The 12931-nt window shown below is 44.6% G+C and overlaps 3 protein-coding genes across 3 annotated transcripts in view; all 3 read left to right on the top strand.

Annotated features, from left to right (window-relative positions):
- Positions 1–12931, top strand: part of stk26 (serine/threonine protein kinase 26) — a 378991-nt gene that overhangs the window by 284686 nt on the left and 81374 nt on the right. The gene's annotated exons all lie outside the window — the stretch shown is intronic.
- On the top strand, positions 7017–9247 carry LOC139351409 (type-2 ice-structuring protein-like). The gene is made up of 5 exons (XM_070993285.1): positions 7017–7085; positions 7303–7409; positions 8163–8297; positions 8384–8486; positions 9046–9247. Exons 1-5 carry the CDS (start codon positions 7022–7024, stop codon positions 9111–9113), a joined length of 477 nt encoding a protein of 158 aa, XP_070849386.1. The 5' UTR covers positions 7017–7021; the 3' UTR covers positions 9114–9247.
- LOC139351410 (type-2 ice-structuring protein-like) lies at positions 10413–12538 on the top strand. Its single transcript, XM_070993286.1, has 5 exons — positions 10413–10481; positions 10699–10805; positions 11556–11690; positions 11777–11879; positions 12429–12538. Exons 1-5 carry the CDS (start codon positions 10418–10420, stop codon positions 12494–12496), a joined length of 477 nt encoding a protein of 158 aa, XP_070849387.1. The 5' UTR covers positions 10413–10417; the 3' UTR covers positions 12497–12538.

The raw sequence follows: 12931 nt of genomic DNA, 5'->3' as shown, positions 1-12931 counted from the left end.
AGTCGAACCCCGGATTCAAGAGGAACAATGCGGTTTTCGTCCTGGCCGTGGAACACTGGACCAGCTCTATACCCTCCACAGGGTGCTTGAGGGTTCATGGGAGTTTGCCCAACCAGTCCACATGTGCTTCGTGGACTTGGAGAAGGCATTCGACCGTGTCCCTCGCGTCATCCTGTGGGAGGTGCTCCAGGAGTATGGGGTTGGAGGCCCTCTGTTGAGGGCTGTACAGTCCCTGTACAACCGGAGCAGGAGCTTGGTCCGCATTGCCGGCAGTAAGTCGGACCTGTTCCCGGTGCATGTTGGACTCCGGCAGGGCTGCCCTTTGTCACCGGTTCTGTTCATCATTTTTATGGACAGGATTTCTAGGCGCAGCCAGGGGCCGGAGGGGGTTCGGTTCGGGGGCCGGCAGATTTCGTCTCTGCTTTTCGCGGATGATGTTGTCTTGTTGGCTTCCTCGAGCCAGGACCTTCAGCATGCGCTGGGGCGGTTCGCAGCCGAGTGTGAAGCAGCTGGGATGAGAGTTAGCACCTCCAAGTCCGAGGCCATGGTTCTCGACCGGAAAAAGGTGGCTTGCTCCCTTCAGGTTGGGGGAGAGTTCCTGCCTCAAGTGGAGGAGTTTAAGTATCTTGGGATCCTGTTCACGAGTGAGGGAAGGATGGAACGTGAGATTGACAGGCGGATCGGTGCAGCGGCTGCAGTAATGCGGTCGCTGTATCGGTCTGTCGTGGTAAAGAAGGAGCTGAGCCGAAAGGCGAAGCTCTCGATTTACTGGTCAATCTACGTTCCTACCCTCACCTATGGTCATGAACTTTGGGTCATGACCGAAAGAACGAGGTCCCGGATACAAGCGGCTGAAATGAGTTTCCTCCGCAGGGTGGCGGGGCGCTCCCTTAGAGATAGGGTGAGGAGCTCTGTCACCCGGGAGGAGCTCAGAGTAGAGTCGCTGCTCCTCCGCATCGAGAGGAGTCAGCTGAGGTGGCTCGGGCATCTCTATCGGATGCCCCCTGGACGCCTCCCTAGGGAGGTGTTCCAGGCATGTCCCACCGGGAGGAGGCCCCGGGGAAGACCCAGGACACGCTGGGGTGACTACGTCACTCGGCTGGCCTGGGAACGCCTCGGGATCCCCCCAGAAGAGTTGGAGGAAGTGTCCGGGGAGAGAGAAGTCTGGGCGTCCCTGCTCAGACTGCTCCCCCCGCAACCCGGCCCCGGATAAGCGGAAGATAATGGATGGATGGATGGATGGATGGGCTTGAGATATGTGCCCCTAAAATGGATAAGAAATGTATCTGGACTTTCTGCATTGCAGTGCTTCAACATTTTTCTCCAGTCACTTCATGTAAATGACTTTTTTTTAAAATATCTATTTATTTCAAAAGAAAATCATCCAGATACAGTTCAAACTTAGTGATACTCGGTCTTACAGTTTGGATTTTCCTTTGAGCACTCTTCCCACCCCCACCCCTAAAGGGAACACACACAAAAGTGTCGAATGAAAAACATGAAATATAAATGAAAAAGAAAGAAGAAAACAAAAGTAATAATAATAATAATCATAATAATAATAATAATAATAACAATGGGGAAGTAGTATAAGCATAGGCATAGTGATGCATACAGTAGCATAGATGATGTACGAAGACAGCATTCAGCATTTCGCATACAAACTCATACTTTCTCCATACCCGAGAGTAAGGGGCACCAAAATTCATTAAAGAGAAAGCCACGATTATGTTTCTCCAAAGTCAGTTTGTCTTAGGATAAAAAAAGAAGACCGCTGATCAAGGAAAATCTTAAAAGATGGGGGGAATCATTCTTCCAAAATAAAAGTGTTAGGGCTATGCAGCCGCCGAGTATTAGGACCCAGAGATGCAGAAACCAGAGGCAGGGATTGTGTAGAAACCAGGTAAGAATTTATTAACAAAACGAAGAACAGAAACGCGCTCAACAAGCGGATAAACAAACAAACAAACAAAAGGCGCACTCAAACGGAGTGGATGAACAGAAGGAGCACTGACGGAGCGGGTATGACACGAGGCACGCGTGGAAGCGGCAGGCAGACACTGAAACAAAAGAAAACACAGTACAATAAATGGCTGGAAAAAACGATGGACAAAAGATGACTTTTTATAACAAAGAGAGGAAGACAAAGAGACTCGTACTTACGGACCAACAACCAGACATAGACCAGGAAGGAGGAATAATCCGGCAACGAGGAGGAGAAGGTCCATGTCTTAAATACTCTCCCTGATCAAGGGAGAGTGACAGCAGGTGAGTAGCAGTGGGAGGAGCTGGCAGCACGTGAGGGGCTGCCCAGCCACGTCACCAGGGGTAGACAGACAGACACACACACAGGGAAAAGGGAGAGGAGACACACTGGGAGAGACAGGAAGCCAGGATCATAACAAAAAGTATGCATTTCTTTGTGAAGTAAGTGATCAAAATTAGTATCCTACATTTTTTATGATCTAACTGCAAATTATATGTGTCATTTAGTAAATATAAGCTGCTGCTTAAATCAAATTGTATGTCCATGACTGATTGAGTAAAAGAATGGATCGAGCTCCAATAAGGTTTTCAAAGGGCGCATTCCCAAAACCTATGCATGATTGTCCCCTCCATCTTTTTGTATCTCTGACACACTGCTGAAATATCTTTTGATATTTTATGCATTTTTGTTGGAGTTAGGTAGGTTTTGTAGATGAATTTGAAATTAGCTTCCTTAATTTTATTACTTGTAAATGGGAAATGAATTCATTCACAGAGATTTAACCAGGCGTTGTCTTCTAATGTTCTCCCTAACTCCTTCTCCCATATCTTCTTTAACAATTGGAAGGAAGATTGACCTTCTCTTGTCAGAATATTATAAAATATTATATTGTATTTATTATTTTATTATTATTATATTGTATATATTATATTGTATATTATAAAATATTATAAAATTCGCTAATCTTTGCTTTTATTTTGTATGAGGATAACAAAGTGTCCTCCAGTTCAGATAACCCAAGCCTTAATTTTTTTGTCCTTAATGAGAGCATTTGTAATGCTCCGAATTTGTCCATCCATCCATTGTCTCTACCTGATTATCTCTTTTCAGGGTTGCGGGGGGGGGGGGGGGGGGGGGGGTCAACAGGCGAGAGGCGGGGTACACCCTGAACCGGTCGCCAGCCAACCACAGGACAACATATAGACATACAACCATTCATGCTCACACTCACACCTAAGGACAATTTTAGATGAGCATGTTTTGGGTCTTTGGGAGGAAGCCGGAGTGCCCAGAGAGAACCTACGCATGCACAGGAAGAACATGCCAACTTCACACAGAAAGGCCCTGCCTGAGCCGGGGATCGAACCTTCTTGCTGTGAGGCACGCGCACTACCTGCTGCGCCACCGTGCTGCCCTGCTCAAAATTTGTTATTATTTTAAAAAGTGTTTGTTGGAGATATTGTATTACAATATCAGATTAGTAAAAGATTTTAACTGCATGTTCCGATTTAACAAATCTTTAAATTGTATTATACCAGAGTTTGTCCATTGACATGTATTAACCAATGTGATTTGAGTGTTTAAGTCTGGATTTTGAAAAATCAGAGAGTGTATAGAGGTACAAGAAGTGATTCCATTTTTTTTCCAACAGTCTGTCCAAGTTTGCAGGGTATTGTTTCCAGAGAAGCATTTGTCCATATTTTTTTTAATCTTTTCAAAGCAATTTATAAATAGGAGGGAGACGTGAGGCAGTGGATCGAATGATTTTGATTCCATCCGAACCCACATGGATTCCTGTCTCTCCATTGACCATGTAATCAGGTTCCTTAATTGGGCTGCCCAGAAATAATATTGGAGGTTGGGTTGGGCGCCTTCGGGTTGGGGATAGGTCTCTCACTATTGTTTCGGCCTACGGGCTGAACAGTAGCGTAGAGTACCCAGCCTTCTTGGAGTCCCTAGGAGGGGTACTGGAAAGTGCTCCAACCGGGGACTCCATTGTTCTGCTGGGAGACTTCAATGCTCACGTGGGCAGCGACAGTGACACCTGGAGGGGTGTGATTGGGAGGCACGGCCTCCCCGATCTGAACCCGAGTGGTGTTCTGTTATTGGATTTCTGTGCTAGTCACAGTTTGTCCATAACGAACACCATGTTCAAGCATAAGGGTGTCCATCAGTGCACGTGGCACCAGGACACCCTAGGCCGGAGGTCAATGATCGACTTTGTAGTCGTATCATCTGACCTTCGGCGGTATGTCTTGGACACTCGGGTAAAGAGAGGGGCTGAGCTGTCAACTGATCACCACCTGGTGGCGAGTTGGATTCGCTGGCAGGGGAAGAAGCAGGACAGACTTGGCAGACCCAAACGTACCGTGAGGGTCTGTTGGGAACGTCTGGCAGAACCCGCTGTCAGGGAAGTTTTCAACTCCCACCTCCGGGAGAGCTTCAACCAGATCCCGAGGGAGGTTGGAGACATTGAGTCCGAATGGACCATGTTCTCCACTTCCATTGTTGATGCAGCCGTCCGTAGCTGTGGCCGTAAAGTCGGCAGTGCCTGTCGTGGCGGCAACCCCCGAACCCGGTGGTGGACACCGGAAGTAAGGGATGCCGTCAAGCTGAAGAAGGAGTCCTATCAGGCCTGGTTGGCTCATAGGACTCCTGAGGCAGCTGATGGGTACCGGCAGGCCAAGCGTGCGGCAGCTCGGGTGGTTGTAGAAGCAAAAACTCGGGTCTGGGAGGAGTTCGGGGAGGCCATGGAGGAGGACTACCGGTCGGCCTCGAGGAAATTCTGGCAAACCGTTCGGCGCCTCAGGAGGGGGAAGCAGCTTTCTGTCAACACTGTTTACAGTGGAGGTGGGGAGCTGTTGACCTCGACTGGGGATATTGTCGGGCGGTGGAAGGAATACTTCGAGGATCTCCTCAATCCCTCTGTCATGTCTTCCGTAGAGGAAGCAAAGACTGGGGACTTGGAGGTCGATTCATTCATCACCGGAGCTGAAGTCACTGAGGCAGTTCGCAAGCTCCTTGGTGGCAGAGCGCCGGGGGTGGATGAGATCCGCCCTGAGTACCTCAAGTCTCTGGATGTTGTAGGACTGTCTTGGTTGACACGCCTCTGCAGCATCGCGTGGCAGACGGGGACAGTGCCTCTGGACTGGCAGACTGGGGTGGTGGTCCCTCTTTTTAAAAAGGGGGACCGGAGGGTGTGCTCCAACTATCGGGGGATCACACTCCTCAGCCTCCCTGGTAAAGTCTATTCCAGGGTACTGGAGAGGAGAATCCGGCTGATAGTTGAACCCCGGATTCAAGAGGAACAATGCGGTTTTCGTCCTGGCAGTGGAACACTGGACCAGCTCTATACCCTCCATAGGGTGCTTGAGGGTTCATGGGAGTTTGCCCAACCAGTCCACATGTGCTTCGTGGACTTGGAGAAGGCATTTGACCGTGTCCCTCGCGTCATTCTGTGGGAGGTGCTCCAGGAGTATGGGGTTGGAGGCCCTCTGTTGAGGGCTGTACAGTCCCTGTACAACCGGAGCAGGAGCTTGGTCCGCATTGCCGGCAGTAAGTCGGACCTGTTCCCGGTGCATGTTGGACTCCGGCAGGGCTGCCCTTTGTCACCGGTTCTGTTCATCATTTTTATGGACAGGATTTCGAGGCGCAGCCAGGGGCCGGAGGGGGTTCGGTTCGGGGGCCGGCAGATTTCATCTCTGCTTTTCGCGGATGATGTTGTCTTGTTGGCTACCTCGAGCCAGGACCTTCAGCATGCGCTGGGGCGGTTCGCAGCCGAGTGTGAAGCAGCTGGGATGAGAGTTAGCACCTCCAAGTCCGAGGCCATGGTTCTCGACCGGAAAAAGGTGGCTTGCTCCCTTCAGGTTGGGGGAGAGTTCCTGCCTCAAGTGGAGGAGTTTAAGTATCTTGGGATCCTGTTCACGAGTGAGGGAAGGATGGAACGTGAGATTGACAGGCGGATCGGTGCAGCGGCTGCAGTAATGCGGTCGCTGTATCGGTCTGTCGTGGTAAAGAAGGAGCTGAGCCGAAAGGCGAAGCTCTCGATTTACCGGTCAATCTACGTTCCTACCCTCACCTATGGTCATGAACTTTGGGTCATGACCGAAAGAACGAGGTCCCGGATACAAGCGGCTGAAATGAGTTTCCTCCGCAGGGTGGCGGGGCGCTCCCTTAGAGATAGGGTGAGGAGCTCTGTCACCCGGGAGGAGCTCAGAGTAGAGTCGCTGCTCCTCCGCATCGAGAGGAGTCAGCTGAGGTGGCTCGGGCATCTCTATCGGATGCCCCCTGGACGCCTCCCTAGGGAGGTGTTCCAGGCATGTCCCACCGGGAGGAGGCCCCGGGGAAGACCCAGGACACGCTGGGGTGACTATGTCAGTCGGCTGGCCTGGGAACGCCTCGGGATCCCCCCGGAAGAGCTGGAGGAAGTGTCCGGGGAGAGGGAAGTCTGGGCGTCCCTGCTCAGACTGCTCCCCCCGCAACCCAGCCCCGGATAAGCGGAAGGCAATGGATGGATGGATGGATGGATGGGTTGGGTTGACCAAGGCCTCCCATAGCTTCGAGACTTCATGAGAGTCATTAGGCTGATCTGACTGACTTCTGAATGATTTTCTTGAACTCTGAGCAAATTCAAGGAATTTATATATAGATATATACCTTGCCCCATACATATAAAATCTTTGCCCATCAATAATTCTCTGTCTTTTTACAGACCAGTGTGTTGATTGCATTTGGTTTCATTGTTTTCGATTATATTGATGATGACTTTCTCTTTCTTGATTTTAAGGTTATCATAGGAGACTGAGGCAAGATTCAAGACTGTGAGGCCACTCTTCCTCTGTACCAAGAAGCAACTAAGCGTCGCTCATTTAAACATTTTGCTTCAGCTTTGTTTCAACTTCTCCTTTTTTCATCTGCTCTGTTCTCTCTTATCATCATCATCATCATCTCTGCTTCCTCTAATAGTCTGAAAGCCACCAGTTCCTGTCCTCATATGTGCTGTCTTCATGTCTCTCTTTATTGAAGACAATCGTCATGAAGATGATGCTGACTGTAACTCTACTTGTCTGTGCCATGATGGCTCTGAGCAGCGCTGCTGGTGAGTATTAAGAGACAAAAAGACAGTTTTCATGGTGTTATTGTGTATGTAGACCAGTTCCAAAAGCAGAGCCTGCTGAGAGGACGGAAGATCCATTCAAGGAAATGAGTTGGTCTCGTTCACTAACACACGAACAGAGAGGCTTGAACTTAGTCAGTCTCATGATCTGTTCAGCAAAGAGCTCCCATGCTCACTTCTTCTCTGAACTGGTTTTCAGGGGACAATCCCATTGTCAAACGATCAACATGTCCCAGAGGTTGGACCGCTCTCAATGGTCGCTGTTTCATCTACGTTCCAACACCCATGACTTGGACTCAAGCTGAGGTAATCAGGATGATTTGGATTCAGTGCAGAACAGTGGTGAAGTGGAACTCAGTACATTTACTCAAGTACTGCACTTAAGTATAAATTGGAGGTGTTTGTACTTTATTTCACATGTCAGATTTTAAAGTTCTCCTCTGCTACATTTCAGAGGGAAATATTGTACTTCTCACTTCACAACATTTATCTGATAGCTTTAGTTACTTTACAAACTGAAACAATTCGTCCATTAATCAATTAGTCAAATGGAAAAAAATCAATTTACAACTATTTGATAATCATTCCAGTCATTGTTCATGCAAATCATTTCATGGTCTCAGCTTCACAGTTGTCAGGATTTACTCCTTTTTGCTTTAATTTTTGCTTTAATCATTTTAGTCTATTAGTGTATTTGATATTTAATTCAATAGTTTTGATGTTTGGGCCAAAACAAGCACAGTGAAGGTGTCACTTTGGGCTCTGATTAATTAAGACAGCATTTTCATTACTTTCAAAATTTTTACCAAATAACATCAAATCAGTTAATAGAGAAAATAATCAGCAGATGGCATAGAGTATTTTTTACAGTGTGAAATTAGTACTTTTACTGAAGTAAAGTATCTGAATACTTCCTCCACCGCTGGTGCTGGACACTCCTACACTCTGTCCATTCTGCTGTCTCACATGTTAACTGACATATTCTTCTCATTTGGTGTCTTTGTATCACTTGATGTTGAATGTATCACATGACTTCATTCTTTGTTCCCATCTCTGTAGAGATACTGTCTGAATCTGGGTGGACACCTTGCATCAGTGCACAACTTTTGGGAGTATCATGAGATTCAGACGATGATCAAGATTCGCACACATTCGTATCCACAGACATGGCTTGGAGGCTACATTGTAGCACAGGTATGTTACTGATGACACCAAATTTAAAAGAGAGGAGATGGAAAGTTTATGTAAACCATCGATTGTTTTATTTTCTAATCTTCTAGGAGGGTGTCTGGTTCTGGACTGATGGTACACCTAATAAGTTTACCTACTGGGCTGCCGGACAGCCTAATAAATATGGACACTGTCTGGCGATGAACTATGGAGGTAAAGTTATATGTAGCTTCAGAAACATTTTGTTTTTGTTTTTTACTGAGGTCTGAGCAGGATTTGATAACAAAATCTCTAAAGCAGGCATCAATACAACTGATGATCATAGTTTCTCACAGATGAGGCCCAATAAACAAGAACAAGTTCTCAAAACCATTGGATGGACTGGACAACAGACAACACCAGTGATGATTGTTTCCATTGGCTTTAAGACGAACTGGCACATTAATCCACTGCCAGTTAACCTTTTACATCAAGTGATTTCTTGACTTGACAAGAGAAGTTGTGTCTTTAGGTTTGTGTGAAGTGTTTGATGCAGTCAGTCATGAAGTTCAAGTTATTAAACGATCAGATTTGAACTTTCCTGCTGCAGCAGCAGTGGGGACGTCTTCATGTTCACTTCAAAATAAATTGTCTCCAGTCACTTCATGTAAATGACTTTTGAATGATTTTCTCAAGCTTTTGAGCAAATTTAAGGAATTTATATATAGATATACATTGCCCCATATATATATAAAATCTCTGCCCATTAATAATTCTCTCTGTCTTTTTACAGACCAGAAGAAATTTGACGACCAGCCTTGCTATTACAGATGGCCATTTGTCTGCGCCAAAAAGCCATGACATGTCTTCTGACATCAGAGAAACCAGCAGTACTTGACTTGAGGATTGTTGGCTTTTACTTCTTTCACTCTGAGAATTAACTGTCTTTTCTTGTCTTCTACACTATTAAACCATTCAAGCATTGAAAAACGTCAGTCTGTGAGTCTAATGAATCCAACATGAACACACAAAACACTGAATACACCACGAGACGGAGGAAGGGCAACAAGGTCAAAGAAGAATTTGTGGCTTGTGGCTTGTGACTTGCACAGTGTAACTTCAAGACTTCAACTTCCATCTAGAAAATATTTAATTAATGAGCTTCATTCTCAGTCATTAAGTTCACTTTAATAGTTTAAATAATTTATTTCATGCTACAGAGAATAAAACACCTTCGACTTGTTCAGCTTTGTCTTAACTGTGATTCCAAAAAAGTTCCAACACCAACAACAACATCTCATGCTCAGTCTCTTTCTCCCTGTTTTGCACACTGTCCTTGTTCAGATATTATACAGAGTTCGACTGTGGACAGGCTGACCCTAACCTTTAACCATAACCAAGTCATGAGTAACTCAAACCTCTGAGTCAGCAGGACCTCAGTGATGTTTTGCTGAAGTAGGTCTGGGCTCTGATCCCCATAAGAACTACTGGTCCTGACAAGGTCTGATTCTTTATTCTAAATTTTACCAGAAAAGCTCCCACAGATTTAACAAGTTGACTCTGATTGATCACATCTTTTCCTAAAGAGTGTGTCCTGAAATCCTCGCACATGTTGTCCACACCTACCACTCTGTGATGTCACTGCAGTGACGGCTCCTCAAGATACATGAACGGTCTTCAGCTGTTGGTGGACATTCAATACTCGTGTTCTTAACAAACAACCGATCATCTGTCTCTTGCCAAAATAAATCACCAAAGGGGTTACTTCCTTTCTTTTGTTCTCAAATGCTACATTTTCAACCATGCCATTTCTCTTCGACGGTCGGTCCACATTGAGAAAAAGTTAATATGTTGATTGCATTTGGTTTCATTGTTTTCGATTACATTGATGATGACTTTCTCTTTCTTGATTTTAAGGTTATCGTAGGAGACTGAGGCAAGATTCAAGACTGTGAGGCCACTCTTCCTCTGTACCAAGAAGCAACTAAGCGTCGCTCATTTAAACATTTTGCTTCAGCTTTGTTTCAACTTCTCCTTTTTTCTTCTGCTCTGTTCTCTCTTATCATCATCATCATCATCTCTGCTTCCTCTAATAGTCTGAAAGCCACCAGTTCCTGTCCTCATATGTGCTGTCTTCATGTCTCTCTTTATTGAAGACAATCGTCATGAAGATGATGCTGACTGTGACTCTACTTGTCTGCGCCATGATGGCTCTGAGCAGCGCTGCTGGTGAGTATTAAGAGACAAAAAGACAGTTTTCATGGTGTTATTGTGTATGTAGACCAGTTCCAAAAGCAGAGCCTGCTGAGAGGACGGAAGATCCATTCAAGGAAATGAGTTGGTCTCGTTCACTAACACACGAACAGAGAGGCTTGAACTTAGTCAGTCTCATGATCTGTTCAGCAAAGAGCTCCCATGCTCACTTCTTCTCTGAACTGGTTTTCAGGGAACAATCCCATCATCAGGTGCTCACCATGTCCCAGAGGTTGGACCGCTCTCAATGGTCGCTGTTTCATCTACGTTCCAACACGCTTGACTTGGACTCAAGCTGAGGTAATCAGGATGATTTGGATTCAGTGCAGAACAGTGGTGAAGTGGAACTCAGTACATTTACTCAAGTACTGCACTTAAGTATAAATTGGAGGTGTTTGTACTTTATTTCACATGTCAGATTTTAAAGTTCTCCTCTGCTACATTTCAGAGGGAAATATTGTACTTCTCACTTCACAACATTTATCTGACAGCTTTAGTTACTTTACAAACTGAAACAATTCGTCCATTAATCAATCAGTCAAATGGAAAAAAATCAATTTACAACTATTTGATAATCATTCCAGTCATTGTTCATGCAAATCATTTCATGGTCTCAGCTTCACAGTTGTCAGGATTTACTCCTTTTTGCTTTAATTATTTGAATCATTTTAGTCTATTAGTGTATTTGATATTTAATTCAATAGTTTTGATGTTTGGGCCAAAACAAGCACAGTGAAGGTGTCACTTTGGGCTCTGATTAATTAAGACAGCATTTTCATTACTTTCAAAATTTTTACCAAATAACATCAAATCAGTTAATAGAGAAAATAATCAGCAGATGGCATAGAGTATTTTTTACAGTGTGATATTAGTACTTTTACTGAAGTAAAGTATCTGAATACTTCCTCCACCGCTGGTGCTGGACACTCCTACACTCTGTCCATTCTGCTGTCTCACATGTTAACTGACATATTCTTCTCATTTGGTGTCTTTGTATCACTTGATGTTGAATGTATCACATGACTTCATTCTTTGTTCCCATCTCTGTAGAGATACTGTCAGGGTCTGGGTGGAAACCTTGCATCAGTGCACAACTTTTGGGAGCATCGTGTGATTCAGACAATGATCAAGATTCGCACACATTCGTATCCAGTCACTTGGATTGGAGGCTACGATGTAGCACGGGTATGTTACTGATGACACCAAATATAAAAGAGAGGAGATGAAAAGTTTATGTAAACCATCGATTGTTTTATTTTCTAATCTTCTAGGAGGGTGTCTGGTTCTGGACTGATGGTACACCTAATAAGTTTACCTACTGGTCTGTTGGAGAGCCTAGCAAAAATGGATACTGTCTGGCGATGAACTATGGAGGTAAAGTTATATGTAGCTTCAGAAACATTTTTTGTTGATCACTGAGGTCTGAGCAAGATTTGATAACAAAATCTCTAAAGCAGGCATCAATACAACTGATGATCATAGTTTCTCACAGATGAGGCCCAATAAACAAGAACAAGTTCTCAAAACCATTGGATGGACTGGACAACAGACAACACCAGTGATGATTGTTTCCATTGGCTTTAAGACGAACTGGCACATTAATCCACTGCCAGTTAACCTTTTACATCAAGTGATTTCTTGACTTGACAAGAGAAGTTGTGTCTTTAGGTTTGTGTGAAGTGTTTGATGCAGTCAGTCATGAAGTTCAAGTTATTAAACGATCAGATTTGAACTTTCCTGCTGCAGCAGCAGTGGGGACGTCTTCATGTTCACTTCAAAATAAATTGTCTCCAGTCACTTCATGTAAATGACTTTTGAATGATTTTCTCAAGCTTTTGAGCAAATTCAAGGAATTTATATATAGATATACCTTGCCCAATATACATAAAATCTTTACCTCTAAATAATTCTGTCTTTTTACAGGTCAAAAGAAATTTGACGACCAGCCTTGCTCTTACAGAAATCCATTTGTCTGCGCCAAAAAGCCATGACATGTCTTCTGACATCAGAGAAACCAGCAGTACTTGACTTGAGGATTGTTGGCTTTTACTTGTTTCACTCTGAGAATTAACTGTCTTTTCTTATCTTCTACACTATTAAACCATTCAAGCATTGAAAAACGTCAGTCTGTGAGTCTAATGAATCCAACATGAACACACAAAACACTGAATACACCACGAGACGGAGGAAGGGCAACAAGGTCAAAGAAGAATTTGTGGCTTGTGGCTTGTGACTTGCACAGTGTAACTTCAAGACTTCAACTTCCATCTAGAAAATATTTAATTAATGAGCTTCATTCTCAGTCATTAAGTTCACTTTAATAGTTTAAATAATTTATTTCATGCTACACAAAATAAAACACCTTCGACTTGTTCAGCTTTGTCTTAACTGTGATTCCAAAAAAGTTCCAACACCAACAACATCTC

The sequence above is a fragment of the Chaetodon trifascialis genome, chromosome 23 (genome assembly GCF_039877785.1).
Source record: "Chaetodon trifascialis isolate fChaTrf1 chromosome 23, fChaTrf1.hap1, whole genome shotgun sequence".
In the NCBI taxonomy this organism is placed as follows: domain Eukaryota; kingdom Metazoa; phylum Chordata; class Actinopteri; order Chaetodontiformes; family Chaetodontidae; genus Chaetodon; species Chaetodon trifascialis.
This window is presented reverse-complemented; position numbering and strand designations above follow the sequence as displayed.